The sequence below is a fragment of the Malus sylvestris genome, chromosome 9 (assembly GCF_916048215.2).
Source record: "Malus sylvestris chromosome 9, drMalSylv7.2, whole genome shotgun sequence".
NCBI classification, from domain to species: domain Eukaryota; kingdom Viridiplantae; phylum Streptophyta; class Magnoliopsida; order Rosales; family Rosaceae; genus Malus; species Malus sylvestris.
In genome coordinates this window covers 959,753-973,537 of record NC_062268.1, presented here as the reverse complement: position 1 = coordinate 973,537, position 13,785 = coordinate 959,753, and the positions used below count along the sequence as shown (strand labels likewise).

The 13,785-nt window shown below is 36.2% G+C and overlaps 2 protein-coding genes across 10 annotated transcripts; one reads left to right on the top strand and one right to left on the bottom strand.

The window, feature by feature from the left end:
• Window positions 1–1,654: 1,654 nt before the first annotated feature.
• LOC126582656 (transcription factor GTE8-like) lies at window positions 1,655–6,431 on the bottom strand. 2 transcript variants are annotated; one of them, XM_050246815.1, is made up of 11 exons: window positions 6,105–6,431; window positions 4,457–5,693; window positions 4,326–4,374; window positions 4,111–4,242; window positions 3,699–3,754; window positions 3,448–3,520; window positions 2,871–2,951; window positions 2,631–2,746; window positions 2,452–2,518; window positions 2,120–2,250; window positions 1,655–2,034 (listed from the first exon to the last, which is right to left on the bottom strand). In XM_050246815.1, exons 2-11 carry the CDS (start codon window positions 5,657–5,659, stop codon window positions 1,738–1,740), a joined length of 2,205 nt encoding a protein of 734 aa, XP_050102772.1. In that variant the 5' UTR covers window positions 5,660–5,693; window positions 6,105–6,431; the 3' UTR covers window positions 1,655–1,737. The 2 variants fall into 2 exon arrangements, with proteins under 2 accessions (XP_050102772.1, XP_050102774.1); XM_050246817.1 differs by having other exon boundaries at window positions 4,484–5,693.
• An 889-nt stretch (window positions 6,432–7,320) lies between these two features.
• On the top strand, window positions 7,321–10,393 carry LOC126582668 (thymidylate kinase-like). 8 transcript variants are annotated; one of them, XM_050246837.1, is made up of 8 exons: window positions 7,321–7,562; window positions 7,690–7,746; window positions 7,871–7,981; window positions 8,070–8,429; window positions 8,708–8,819; window positions 8,910–8,969; window positions 9,454–9,558; window positions 9,912–10,393. In XM_050246837.1, exons 4-8 carry the CDS (start codon window positions 8,152–8,154, stop codon window positions 10,026–10,028), a joined length of 672 nt encoding a protein of 223 aa, XP_050102794.1. In that variant the 5' UTR covers window positions 7,321–7,562; window positions 7,690–7,746; window positions 7,871–7,981; window positions 8,070–8,151; the 3' UTR covers window positions 10,029–10,393. The 8 variants fall into 8 exon arrangements, with proteins under 8 accessions (XP_050102794.1, XP_050102793.1, XP_050102791.1 ...); XM_050246836.1 differs by having other exon boundaries at window positions 7,683–7,746; XM_050246834.1 differs by having other exon boundaries at window positions 7,676–7,746.
• The last annotated feature ends 3,392 nt before the right edge of the window (window positions 10,394–13,785 follow it).

Sequence of the window (13,785 nt, the reverse complement as noted above, 5' to 3'; positions counted from 1 at the left end):
ATAATAGTTTTTTATGTTTGTTTAAATAATAAAAAATTACAAAAGCTATCTCTCTCTCTCTGACACAAAAAAAATAAAAAATTACAAAACCCTCGGGCCACAGGCCCGTCGACTCCCCACCCCCCCTTCGCTCGACCTCCCACTCTCACTCGAGCCCTTCCCCGCTGGATTTGCTCCCACCGGCCCGAGGGCCCTTTCTCCTCGCCTGACGCCCGAGCAACCAGCAAGGCTGGAGTTGCTCTTAGTGAAGAGTAATTGCTCGTAATGAATAGTATATTTTCTGGCAATTATCTTTTGCATCTCTACCCTTGCACTGAATTGCCCTGGCAAATGGCTATAAAATATTATTAATTTTTTATTTATAAAATAATACATAATAATTTTATTTGTAATTTCGGATAAAATTTTTTATAGTTCTCGTTGCGCCACGTGTCATTATCCGAAAAGCCAATAGCAATAAATTTTTTGTATTTTTGTATTTATAAAATAATTCAAAAGAATTTTATTTGTCTACTTGTACAAAGCGATACTTTGCCGAAAATTTTATTCAGATCCATTTATTCTCTTTTTACGATTAATGTATTATTTTTAATCTTAAAATTTCAAATGTGGCCGGAACTCTCTTTCTATGTTCAAAATGTAAAAAGAACAAAAAAAATAAAAAAATTCCAGCACTAGAAAACACTGACCACCACCAACTCCTATCCCTCCCTAATCCCCCACCATCACCTCCCTTACCACCCACAATGAAATCCCGAAAAGATCTCAACAATCAATCCCTCTCTCGACCTTTCTCTGGCCACACTACAACTCTATCTTTCACGCAATCCTTCTAACATGTTTGAACTCCGCTGAAACTGTCGACCCTTCAAATCTAACGGTTGGACCATTGAGTGTACGATACAGGTGTAAAATCACAATTTTGATATTATCATGAATTTTGCCAAAAAAAAAATCACATAAATTTCTTTTGGGTTGAGGTTTGGGGAGATAGGGTGTCCAAAGATGCCTAATTTATTTATTTATTTTTGTTCTTGTTGGATGTAGGCAGAATTATTGAGCACATTTGGAATTTCATGATAATAAATAATAAGTTAGGTGTAGAAAAAGAATAAATAGATCCAAATAAAGTTTTCCTATTCTAAATCATTATGTCACAAAATTAACTCTCACACGATACTAGAAACACGGTCTGATACACCAAGTGTCGTTATACAATTGAAAGTTATAATTTCTTTTTTTTTACTTTAAGCTTAACTCAAATTTTCCTCAATAATTTGGAAACGTTATAATCATATATAACTTTGATGTTATCTGCAGTGTCATATTTATCTTTGAGTATGACGCTAATGCTCAAATGAGACTTTGCCTTTTTCTAAAGATACAAAAATTATGTTTAACTATGATTTGACGGTTTAATGCCTCTGCTTAAAAGATTAAAAGTCAAATTTAACTATGTTTGCTAAGTTGCACCACAAAATTTACAATCATATATGTGCTTTTAACTAGTAACTTTTGTCTTTTAGATTGGAGATGGTTTTAGGTGCAATAGACGAGCACTAGCCTTGTACTCGTGAACGGAGAAAGACTTGCATACACCGCGCGAACGATAAGTTTCCTCGTTGAAAGCATTAACAACAAAAGTGCGCAGACATTTCTTCTTTTTCAATCCTCTTATCAAAATATTATATTTTGTGCTCCCTTGGTTCGTCCATGAGTACAAAAGCAGCAAACGATTTAATCAATTTCTCCTTCTTCTATATCATTTACAGGACTTATAGAAGCACTTACAGGACTTGGAGGAACACTACTTACAGGATCCGCGTCTTCCTCCTCTTCATCGTCTTTCATGTACAGGCCAAGTTGTTCCAACGGGTTACTCCCCCCAAACTTAAAGCCGCCTAAGCATTCCTGCGAGTGATCAGGGCTCGTTTCGTCTACAGAGCTCGGTAGCTGCTCCGCAGGGGCAGTTCTAAGCATCTCCAGATCTTTAAGAAACCGAGAGTTCTCATTGATTTCAACAGTCTTTTCTATCTGTACACATACAATTTCCCAATTAAAATCCAGAGACACTCGAGGGGTATATTTAAGCAACATACGAGGAGGTGTCGTGATTTACCTGCATCAATGCCTGCCTTGCTGCTTCTCTCTCAAGCTCCCTCTTCCGTTTAGCCTCAGCTGCAGCTTCTGCTTCTGCTCGCCTTCGAGCATCCTCAGCAGCCTTAGCTTCCGCTTGTAACCGCGCTTTCTCTGCTCATATAGTGGCAACATAATAAGCTAATTTAAACCAACAGACATTTCAGTTCAATGAACTCGGGGATGTCGGTGAACATGGTGTGCAATCAAACGACTCGTTGCAAAATTTTATGCCACCAACCCAATACAACACATGCACACAACAAAGGAATTGATGCAAACAGAAAAGTAAACTTTAAACGTAAAGATCTGCACCTTTCTTCTGTTGCAATTCAAGTTCCTCCCTCTGCCTCCGCAATTTCTCAGGATCTTCTTTATCACCCTGATCTCAGCCAGATCAAATTGCACCGGATCACATCCAGGGTAGAAAATACTAGCAAAATGGATTCATACAAACGCGGTAAGTACACAAGTAGCGTGACTCTGTAACCCACCTGATTAAGTGTTTTCTCTCGTGCTCTTAGAATGGTATCAGCAAAACGATTCTTCAATAGAGCAGCCCTGTACTGCTTCTCGGGGGAGACTGACCTCTCTGGAGGAGCACTGTCTCCTACATTTTTTTAGAGATGAATTGAACTATGAGATGCTACCACAAAACCAACAGCATAGCTACTATTTTTTAAATCAAATACTGTTTTTTTCTTTCTTTATATTGGTTTAACTCTTTGGCTTACCATGCTGGCAACAATCTGACTCAACAGGACTTGGCTTCTGCTGGGAACTTTGTTCAACTTGATCCAACCCACTATCAGAATCTGTAAGATCCCATGGTTTAGAAAATTTAATGATCCACAAGTAATTCAAAATCCATAAATACAATCATATTTCAGAGAAGTCCAAACCACGTCATTAGTAGAGTACAACCAAGATGGTTACTAAAATGACTGACAATTCTTCATGCCCCATCATTAAGCTATATATGGTAATAAATGATCCGATGGCAGCATAAATGAGATCATGTTTATTATATAAACGAAAACATGTTTTATTATAAATAAGAGGTGATCAGATGTTCTGCATCTGGCAACAGAAAACATGATACACTCTTCCAAACACTTTAATCTCTATTTTAAGCAGGAAGGTGCTTCCTCTCTATTCATGATCCTGTTTAATTTCCTGCCCAAGACGTTGTCAAAAAGATTCCCTATTATTTTCTATAACTATGCACACTATTCTAGACCCACCCTGTGTTTCTCATGCAACACCTAGAGAATGGAAGGAGGAATGTAATTTTATTAAAAAGATACTCACGATTTCCTTCGAGTGGATTATCAATTGTTGTCTTTTCATCTAAATGAGTTCCAGAACCCACAGTTTCTGGTACCTGAAGAATAATTAAGTATAATGTCAGGTCCGTCAGTCAAACCACTACCCATACACTATTGTACCACACAAACTCAATAGCACACAGCATAATAGCTCATAAACCATCCATCATGAGAGGTACACAAATTGATTTGATGTGTTTAACATAAAAATTCAGACAGCTTATGCTCATTTACCGGACTTCCAGCCTTCACATCATCACATTCACTCTCAGAACTGCTAGAATCTGAATCTGTAAAGCATACACAAGATACAAAATCATTTAGTGTTTATGAAACTCAGGAAAAAATATCACATTTCTCTTTTACAAGCATGCGTAGCCTTTTTTTTTTGTTGGCCTCAATTTAAGTCCAAACTTGAACACTATATTTGCTCCAACAAGCCCTACTCTAATTTTTTTTTCTGCCTCCATTAAATAAAGCTAAAAGATGATACAATTTAATGCATGAAATTAGAGAAATAAAAAGTTGCTTCAACAAGCCCTACACAAGCTCAGAAACCTATGAAGACCCAAAACACGGACAAAAAGTCAAGAAACAGAACATATGAAGGATCTAAACAAAGAAACATGGGATAAACTCAATTTACCACTGGAGCTGCTTGAGCTGATGGCTTTACTACTTTTACGGCCAGTATCCATTTCTATCTCTACAGGAGGATAGCTTGAGACAGGAGGCTCATTTCCACCAATATCAACATCTTCATCAGCCGGGTCATTCCCTACAAATGCACATACGTGAGGTGGGGGGAACTAAAACTGAAGTCGGCACTTATATATGCAAGTAGATAAAGAAGCATATGACCTTTACATGGCTGCATGGATGAATTGCTCAACCCTGATTCATTGACAAGCTGCAATAATATTGACAACAAACTATGTTTTTATTATTCTATTTGATTCAGGAATAGGAAAAAGGTGACGTCGAGCTAATACCTCCATTGAACAAGGTTCAGCGCTTACATGGTTCTTTTGTTTCTCTTGCAAATACTCATTTAAAAGCCTCCGTAATGTGAACAAGGTATCATCACTTAGAACATCAATATCAATCTCGATCTCATCCTCACCAGAGTCCTTTCCATTTGAACTATGTTCCTTCAAGAAATCAATGATGCGTAAGGGCATTTCTCCAATCAAAGACTCCAACTCTCTGCTCAGATTGAGCTTCTCCTCCGTTGTCATTACTCGCTTAGGAGGCTCAGACTTGACTTCATTGTGCACTGACGTGATAGTCCTCTTTTTTGAGGGGGGTAATGGTTTAGGAGTTTCTATGCCTTCATGAGGACCAGATTTAGTTGGCGGTTGTTGGCAATCAGCCTTTGGCAGTTTTTTCTCAATGGTTTTCCACCTGACTTCAAAAAATTTGCTAAGAGTATCAGCCATGTTATAGACCTTATTTTGTGGTGGATTGTACGTCATAGCATTGGTGAAAGTCATCCTGACATCAGCAGCAAACTCCAGTGGGGTTGAGTAAGATCCTGAAGCTACCTTGCTCTTTATTGTACCCAAGTCCATTGGATGTTTAATAACAGTGAAATAATCAGGAATGTTCAACTTCACCACATCAACAGGTTCATTGAAAAGCCAACTGGATTGATGGGACATCAACCGTTTCAATAGTGCCTCACATTGTTTCATAAGAATCACACTAGCAGTCCTAGAGTCAAACCTCCCAGAAGTTTCCGGATTCCGTTTCTGTGCTTTTGAAGCCCCAGGATTCAGTCTTTTACCTGGCTCAGAAATCATTGTGGACGACTTTCTAAAATTATTGACATGCGGCCCATTCTGGCCATTGCTGATGATATCACTAGAAGAGGACACTGCAACACCATTGGCTCTATGCATTTCAAATTTCTTCCGAAGTATTCGTATCTGTTCAAGTTCCATATTCAACCTATGTTTCAAATCCTTCTTCTCTGATGACAGCATGTTTGACAGGGGAAGTATTTGTATGGGCACACCAAAACTGTCACGGTTACTAGAATTCAAACTAATAGATTTCCTCGTCGGAGCACTTGAATCCTCCGAGCCAGTAACTTCTGCGTCGATTCTTCCTGAGCTACCGGAGCATTCACCAGCCTGCCCAAAAGCACTGCCATAGTACCCTCCCCTTCCCGGGTTCTTGTTCTTCTTGGCCATGACCAAATATCTCAAAGAATCTCCTAGCACTATTCTTTATACCATAACAGTGATTTTCCAGTTAAACAAAAAGGGGTCAGCTAGGTTGCCTAGGAAGGAGCAATAAAATCAAGTTCTCCAATTTAACCGCCAAAATTATTACTTTTCGATACCAAAAAAACACATACGAAGAAGAAACTTAGCAGAGCTTAATTTTAAATTATCTTAAAAAAAAAAATTGAGAACCAACAATCCAACGAAGAAGAAACATTCATCACAAAGTTTAACAACAGTAACATTAAGTCCTGGGTAAGTTCCAGTGCTCAATTTTTATACAAGAAGTGAAAATTGGACAAAATTGAATTAAAACCCTAAATCTTGCACAGCAACTAATTCGACAAAATTGAACTACATAAATCACAAAAAATCCCAAAATTGAAAGTAATCCCCAACCCTAGAAAAATACCTGTAGTAATTTCTGGGCTGCCCACTTGAGTTCCAGAGCTCTCCTGCGATCAAATTACACGAAGTCTTCTGCGCGATGACAAATCGAGGTCGAGAACACTTCAGAGCAATGAGACGCAGAAACTGCGAAGGGTGGAGAGTGCAGAGTAAGTAAAACACCCTAGAATCCCCGACTTGAACAGTGACCGGATCGCTACCCGTACCCGCCTGAAGCGACGAAGAAGAAGATTAGCTTGAAGAATGCGAGGTTTCTTTCTTTCCCGCAGAGCAAAATCACGACTTCAAAAAAAAAAAAAAAAAACAGAAAAAAAAAATATCACTCCGACTGCCTTGACTGTCAAAGCCTTCTGATTTAAATATCGGTTAAAACAGGTGTCGACCATTGGATAGAATTTAACCGACTATTGACGAGGTTTCGAATTTCAGCCGTTGGATCTGATTTAGCGGTTATGCTGATGGAAGCGGATTAGCGGGTGATTTTTTTTCTTTTAGAAGGCTCTTTATCTAAAACTGTGCCTAAGATTGGTATATGGTTCGTTTGGACATGCTTTTAGTATAAATGAAAGCGTTTTTGGTGAAAATATTTTTAGAATCAATCTTTAGTAAATATGTAAGTAAATCCTATAAAAGTACTTAAATGCTTTCTGGAAGAAGCACATAATTGGTGCTTCTTGCATAAACACTTTAAGTACTTTTGAAATCTAAAAACATTTTTTTCTAAAAAAACACTTTCAATCATTTTAAAAACACATCCAAACGAGCTCATAACTTTTTATTTGGTCAATGAGATTTGAAATTGATAGAGCTAGTTTTTGAGTTTGTTCACCATCAATCACTTTGGTTGTTCTGTGAAAAATCTGTATTAAATAAAGACCAAAATGACAAATATACCAAAGTGATTAACACTGAATAAACTCAAGACCAGTTTCTATCAATTCAAATCCCAGGAATTAATATGATAAGTTATACAAATATTAGAATGGAATTTTAACGAAAAGTTCTCGGTACTGTTTACTTTAACGAAAAATCATATTTTTACTCTAAAAAGTAAATACTGATACTATTTACTTTACCCTTTATTTTGCTCTTATCGTTAAAACTCAAAAACTCGAAGTTTTCAAACTTTTTTCATTAGTTTTCTTATATTATAAACCATTTTATATAGAAAATTTAGCAAAATCATGTTCAAAATTACTCTTTAAAAAAAAAAAAAAAACCATTCGATATAAAAAAAAAATTAAAAAAAGTTTAAACCCTTAAGACCATCACTCTCACCCCTCTTGCCGCCACTCTCCTCGGCCTCACCCACCTCCCCCGCCGCCTCCCTTCCCCGCACTACGGATACCTCACTGGCCGGCGAAATCACGCAGGTCCCCAAGTTCCTACTTTAAATTCTTTGTCATTTCTGTGTGACATTTGTATAGACAATCTGATTACCCAGAAGAGCAAATCGTTCAAGGTAATCTTTCCTTTTTCTGGGTGATTTTTTATCTTTAGCCAAGATCAATTTTTGTTCACAGTTATCATATAAATTTTGGTGAATTATTTTCCTTTTTTATGTTAAATCTCCAGTTTGTAGGTTGTAGGTTGTAGGTTGTAAGGGACATGATCCATGCTTCTTTTCCTACTGCTTGCAAGGCTTTGTAAGAATTCGTAACTCTTAATCTTTACACATTATGAATTTACTTACTTCCGGAGATAATTTTTTGCTGTTTTCGATTTAAGGAAGAGAATTGTTGTAAATAGTATGTTTTTGGTTCATTTCAGTGACTGTTGAGTCGGGTTTCGATTTCTCAGCCTCCCATGTTGAAAAATGTTTAGTTGTATAGCCATTATTGAAAAATTTGAACTTGAGTAACCAAGAATGAACGTTGAATGGTAGGTTTCGGAAATTGGTCGAAATTGGTCGAAATTGGTTGAGGAGAGGTTGAGGGAGTTATCTAATAGAGTACATTTGCTTGTCTAGGAACTTTGGAGCCAGAGCAGTACGAAGGTCATTGGGTTTTCAATCATAATTTGCTCACAAGGTTTTAGTCGGGCAGATTCGGATGGAAGGTAAAAATCAGAACTGTAGCCTAAGAGGTGGAAAGGAGGATTCAAGAGGTGCCTTGGTTGTTCTTGAAGGCTTGGATCGGTGTGGGAAGACGACACAGTCTGCTAGACTAGTCACAAACTTGGAGAGGTTAGGATATTCAGCTGAGTTGTGGCGGTTTCCTGACAGAACTACTAGTGTTGGGAAAATAATATCTTCATATCTTTCCAACGAATCACAACTGGACGATCATACAATCCATCTACTCTTTAGTGCCAATCGTTGGGAGAAGAGGTTAGTTGTGTTGTTCTTTTTGTTGTGGGGTTTTGTATATTCACGAGAGAAAGAGAGAATGCACTTCTTCTGATTGTTGGTTTAGTTTTAACTGATGTCAGGGCAATACGTGATAGTTTTCAGCTTCTGTTGCGTTGAGAAACCAATGTAATATACTGATGGATAAAATATGTAATGAAATCTAAAGTAGATATGTAAGCAGCAAAAGCTACTTCCTTTGTATGGCTAATGGCGAGGAAATAAGTGGTTCAGTTTTTGTTTCTATAATGTCTCTGCAGATCGTTGATGGAAAGCAAATTGAAAAGTGGAACCACTCTTGTTGTTGACCGTTATTCTTATTCAGGGGTGGCTTTTTCGTCTGCCAAAGGACTTGATATCGAATGGTGTAAGGTGGGGAAGTGCTCTTTATTTTTGTTTTTACCCTATAGAGCTTTATATTCTCTATGATGATATTTTAAAAATTGCGGTGTTCTTTTGCAGGCTCCGGAGATTGGGCTATTGGCTCCAGATCTTGTAGTGTACCTTGACATACCCCCTGAAGTATGTAGCCATTCTAGTGTTTACAGTGAATTTTAGTGAAGAAAAACGCCCATATTCTGTAATTCTGGATCTTGCTGCGTTAGTTCAGTTAATTCCTACATGATTATATATCTAATTTTGAACATGGTTACGGTGATTTCTCGTTACCTATATGATCTGACATATCTTCCGAGATACACAAACAGCCCCTCATAAGAAGTTTAGCGGATAGGCGTTGATTTTGCACAGTCAATAGGTTCTCAAATAGAGGAACAATATAACATATTCCTGATATCTTAAGGTTCTTATCTATGCTGATAATGATTGTTGATAAAATGAGAGCTGTTACATTTATCCTGTTGTGAAGTTGGCACATGGTCCTCAGTTTTTAAATAATATTAGTTCTTGTAAATGATTAACCTGGACGGTGGATTCTGCAAATTAGATGGACGTTGTAACTTTTTTCCCATTTTTTGATGCGAAGTATGAATCTATATATTGTCAGAAAGCTGCGGAAAGAGGAGGCTATGGAGGTGAGAGATACGAGCAGCTTGAGTTTCAGAAGAAGGTTGGTCACAACTATCAGGTCCTCTGCAGTCCCACTTGGAAGGTAGTTTGTTGATTCATTCTTGAAGTTCAATACAGAACCTGGATATTTGCTTCCGGTTGTCGGTTGTGATGCTATCTTGAGCATGTCATCCTGAATGATTGTACACAAAGAGCATAGCTTGACTGTCATTATCTGACGATTGTTTACACATTTTAACTTGGAGCGATGCTGCAAGTTGGTAATTTTCGTATATTGTGGAGACTCATTGCAGTAGCGGTTCAAAAACAACTAAGCCTGCAACACTGCTAGATTGTTTGGTTCGCAACTGTTATTCTTGAAGTATACAATTCCTAGGTAAGTTGATTTACTCGGATATTATGCAGAGGTTAAAATTTTGTTTTGGCTTGATGCAGATCATAGATGCCTGTTCATCCATGGAGGACGTCGAGGAACAGTTGCAAGAGATGGTACTTGATTGTGTAAAAACATGCCGAGAAGGGAAACCCCTCTCATGTCTCTGGTCTGGTTAAATTTTCTCTTCTCCGGAAGGGGCGAAGCGCTGGTATCTTTGGAAGGTCGAATGCAGATTCCGGGCACAATGAGCAGTGAACAAGCTTGCCCTGCTATCTGTACGAGGATTTCATGTCGGATCATAGTACTACATTACTCGTGTTTCAAAAGTAGATTCGGTGTTTCGTACTCCTTTAACAGCGAAAGGGTCGGAAAAGTATCATCGGTTTCACGGATGCTGTCCGATTGTGGTACTGTGACTATTAACGTATCATTACTATTTGTTGACTGAAATAGACGAGATTCCGAACTTTTTTGAATGAATTTGATTGTAACCTCGGCATTTCAGCCTGACTATATGATATGCATGACAATTGACAGGATATTCTTACGGTTAGGGATCCGAGGCACACTTTTGACACACATTTTGAAACATGTTTTTTGTGGGACCATTCCATAATATAAAATAAATGATTCAACTGTGATTGTTTATGTTTTACCTTAAAGACCATGTTTACCAATAATACCCAGATATGAAACTATATAACCATTGGATTAAATTTAGCATTTACTTTACTGAACCGTAATCGTCAATTTTCTTCGCTACAAATGAACGCCTTAATGATTCTGGATTTGTTGAATTTTTTGCAATGATGATCTATGAATGATAGACTAAAATATAGATGTTTCGGACCGTTGAAATACATTACGAAATGAGCCATACAAAATGAGTGTCAAAGTGTATGTCAAAAGCGAGTGTACTAATATCCTAACATATATATATTAGGCCACAAGCTATATGAATAATCAATAGTAAAATGCTAGGGATATCAAATTTTTAGATCATTTTTTGTAAATTACATGATATGGTGATTGATAGTTAGACTTCCTTTTTAATAATTAAAAAAAAAGTCCAATCACATCAACCAGCACATTATATGATTTACAAAAAAATGATCATGATAAAGTGTAATTTATGCTTGCCTTGATTTTTCATTGGAAAGAAAAATGAAATCCTAGTTCAATTGAAGGTGTTGGTTTCTCATAAACTAAGTGTCTTATTTTTTAGGGAGTTTTAACGAAAAACCCACGGTACTGTTCACTTTAACGAAAAACCACATTTTTACACTAAAAAGTCAAACCTGGTACTATTCATTTTATACTTTATTTTGTCCTTATCATTAAAACTCAAAGTTTTCAAACTATTTTCATTAATTTTCCTTATTTTTTAAAGCTATCAAACATGAGAAAGCAAGTAATTTTCATTTTACGTGCAGTTGCTCTAAAGCCTATATGTTAGATTTCGTGAATTATGTTATTATAAGGAAAAATGTTAGGGAAATTATATTCTTGTACTATGTCGGTCTACTATTAGCAAAAATAAAAGTAGCGAAGATGATAATGTTTCATTGGATTTGTGGGGACACAAGAAATGACAAGATTAAAAACGAGGATATCCGAGATAAAGTAGGAGTAGCCGTAATTGAAGATAAGACGAGAGAAAACCAATTAAGGTGGTTTGAACATGTGAACCGAAGAGTCACAGATACTCCAGTTAGAATATGCGATTATGAGACAAAGACTTATGGCAAAAATGATAGATGGAGACTTAGGAAGACTTCGAAAGAGATTCTAAGAAAAGATCTGGAGTACTTGAAGTTAACAAAAGACTTGGCGCAAAACTGAGCGCAGTGAAGTTCTAGAATTCATACAGTGTACCCCACTTAATGGGATAAAAATTTGTTATTGTCGATATACATACTATCTAATGTATTAAATGATGTGTACATGTCATATTTTTAACATCCATGTAGTACAAAAATGTCGTTTTCCAAACATCAATCTATCACAAAATGTTTTGGAGATATCCGTCATCTAATTTATAGGTTAATTAGATTATTTTGTTATTATAAAATGTTTTGGAGGCATCTGTATAGACTTTTTAGATATATGCCAACTGCAAAGGTTGATAGGGCATCTGTATATTTTACAATTACCAGTGCTTAGGTGGCCTCACTTAATCGACTCACGTACGTCTTCAGTTTAAACCTAATCAAAGTGTACGAAATGTTAATACTACTAATTAAGAATTTGGAATTTTTGTACCAAATGCATGCCTCGTCCAATCAAAACACTGAGTCCACCTCTCGCTTTCTCATGTTTTATGTGTATTGTTAATGGTTGGAATACATCCCTCCCTCAAAGAAGAAATCAGTACTTAATTGAGCAAGTTTCACCAATCAACATTGGGTGAATACTGATTAATTAATTATTAAACATGGAAGTCAAACTTGTGAGCAACTGGACCTTCATGGATAATCCAGAAGACTTAAAAGTATATTGACGTTTATTTTGAAGGAATCAAATAGAGATTAGATATGAAAAGAATTAACTTATCGCTTCTTATCCATTTCAAAGAATTGGAATAGATAAGTTTCGTTAATGAGTAATCTATATTATCTTCAAGTTAGACACAATTTTATCTCTTTCTTCCACATACTGTGAATATAATGGATTATCTATTCCAATCCAGTCCTAAGACAAAAGAAACATTGAGCTAATTAAGTGGATACAGAGAAATAGTTGTCGATGTTTGATGAAAGAGTGACCGTCAGATAAAGAACCATGCAAAAGGAGAGTTGGAATCAGGCAATATCCTTGAATGAGAAAGAGTTTCAAGAGAACGATCGAGATACTGATTACAGTGCATGCAGCCTTGATGGTCAGTTATGGAGGATGATATGTTTGAAGGAATGAAGAAAATATTGAGAAGATGATCATCACTAAAAATATCAAGCAAGAAAGAATAAAGGAAAAGAAATGAGGAAGGAAGACGGGTTATTGCCTTTGTTACATTGAGATATTTAGCACATTTTTTTTGTAACCATTTCATTTGTAATTAGTTTTTAGTTTTTTTATCTTTATGCATCTGTTATGGGGAAAGCACATAAGAGAAGGAATGATGAATAAGAGTGGAGAAAGGACGGTTTGATAGATGTAGAAGAAATGTATAAGGTAACATACACAAATTGAAAACTAAAACCAAAATCTATTTTGAGTTGTGCTTTCGCCTTCGAGATTTTGTGTTCATCTTATTCATCCTCTCCCTCCCACCACGCTTCTTCATTCATCCATTATCTCCTATACTTTATATCTCAAGCATGAAAAGTGAAAACTAAAATTAAAAGACGAAATGGTTATCAAATTGGCACTTACATTTTAATCTCTGGATAAATAAGATTTATTTTTCATTAAACCAACTGTTGGATTGAATTTTGATTTTATTCCTTTGATTAATTACATTAGTTTGAATACACACACACACACACAGACAGCTAAGAGTAACACGATTAAACACTATGAGCATGTAATTACCTACGAGAGATTTCGTACCCATTCAAAATAAAGTACCTAATTAGGATGACTAAAATGAAAATCCAATTAACACCCAACTTTAATTAAGTATCTGATTTTCTATTAAGCAGAAGTTACGGGAATTTTATGTTTTGCTAGTTTTGTTAGGGTTTATTAGCTTGGAATGCATATTGCAATTAATTTAGACTGTAAATTCCTGTTTTATTTATCCAGCTAAGCAGATTGTATTATCCCTTCTTTTCAAGTCATTGCAGTGTATTTTATAATTTTCTTTCTTTTAATTACTGCATGCTGATGATGAAAATACGTACGTAACTATCCACCAAAAATGGAAAAAATTTAAGAAAAGAAACGAAACAATTCAGAGACAGATCGAAAAGCAATATATATAATTATTGGACA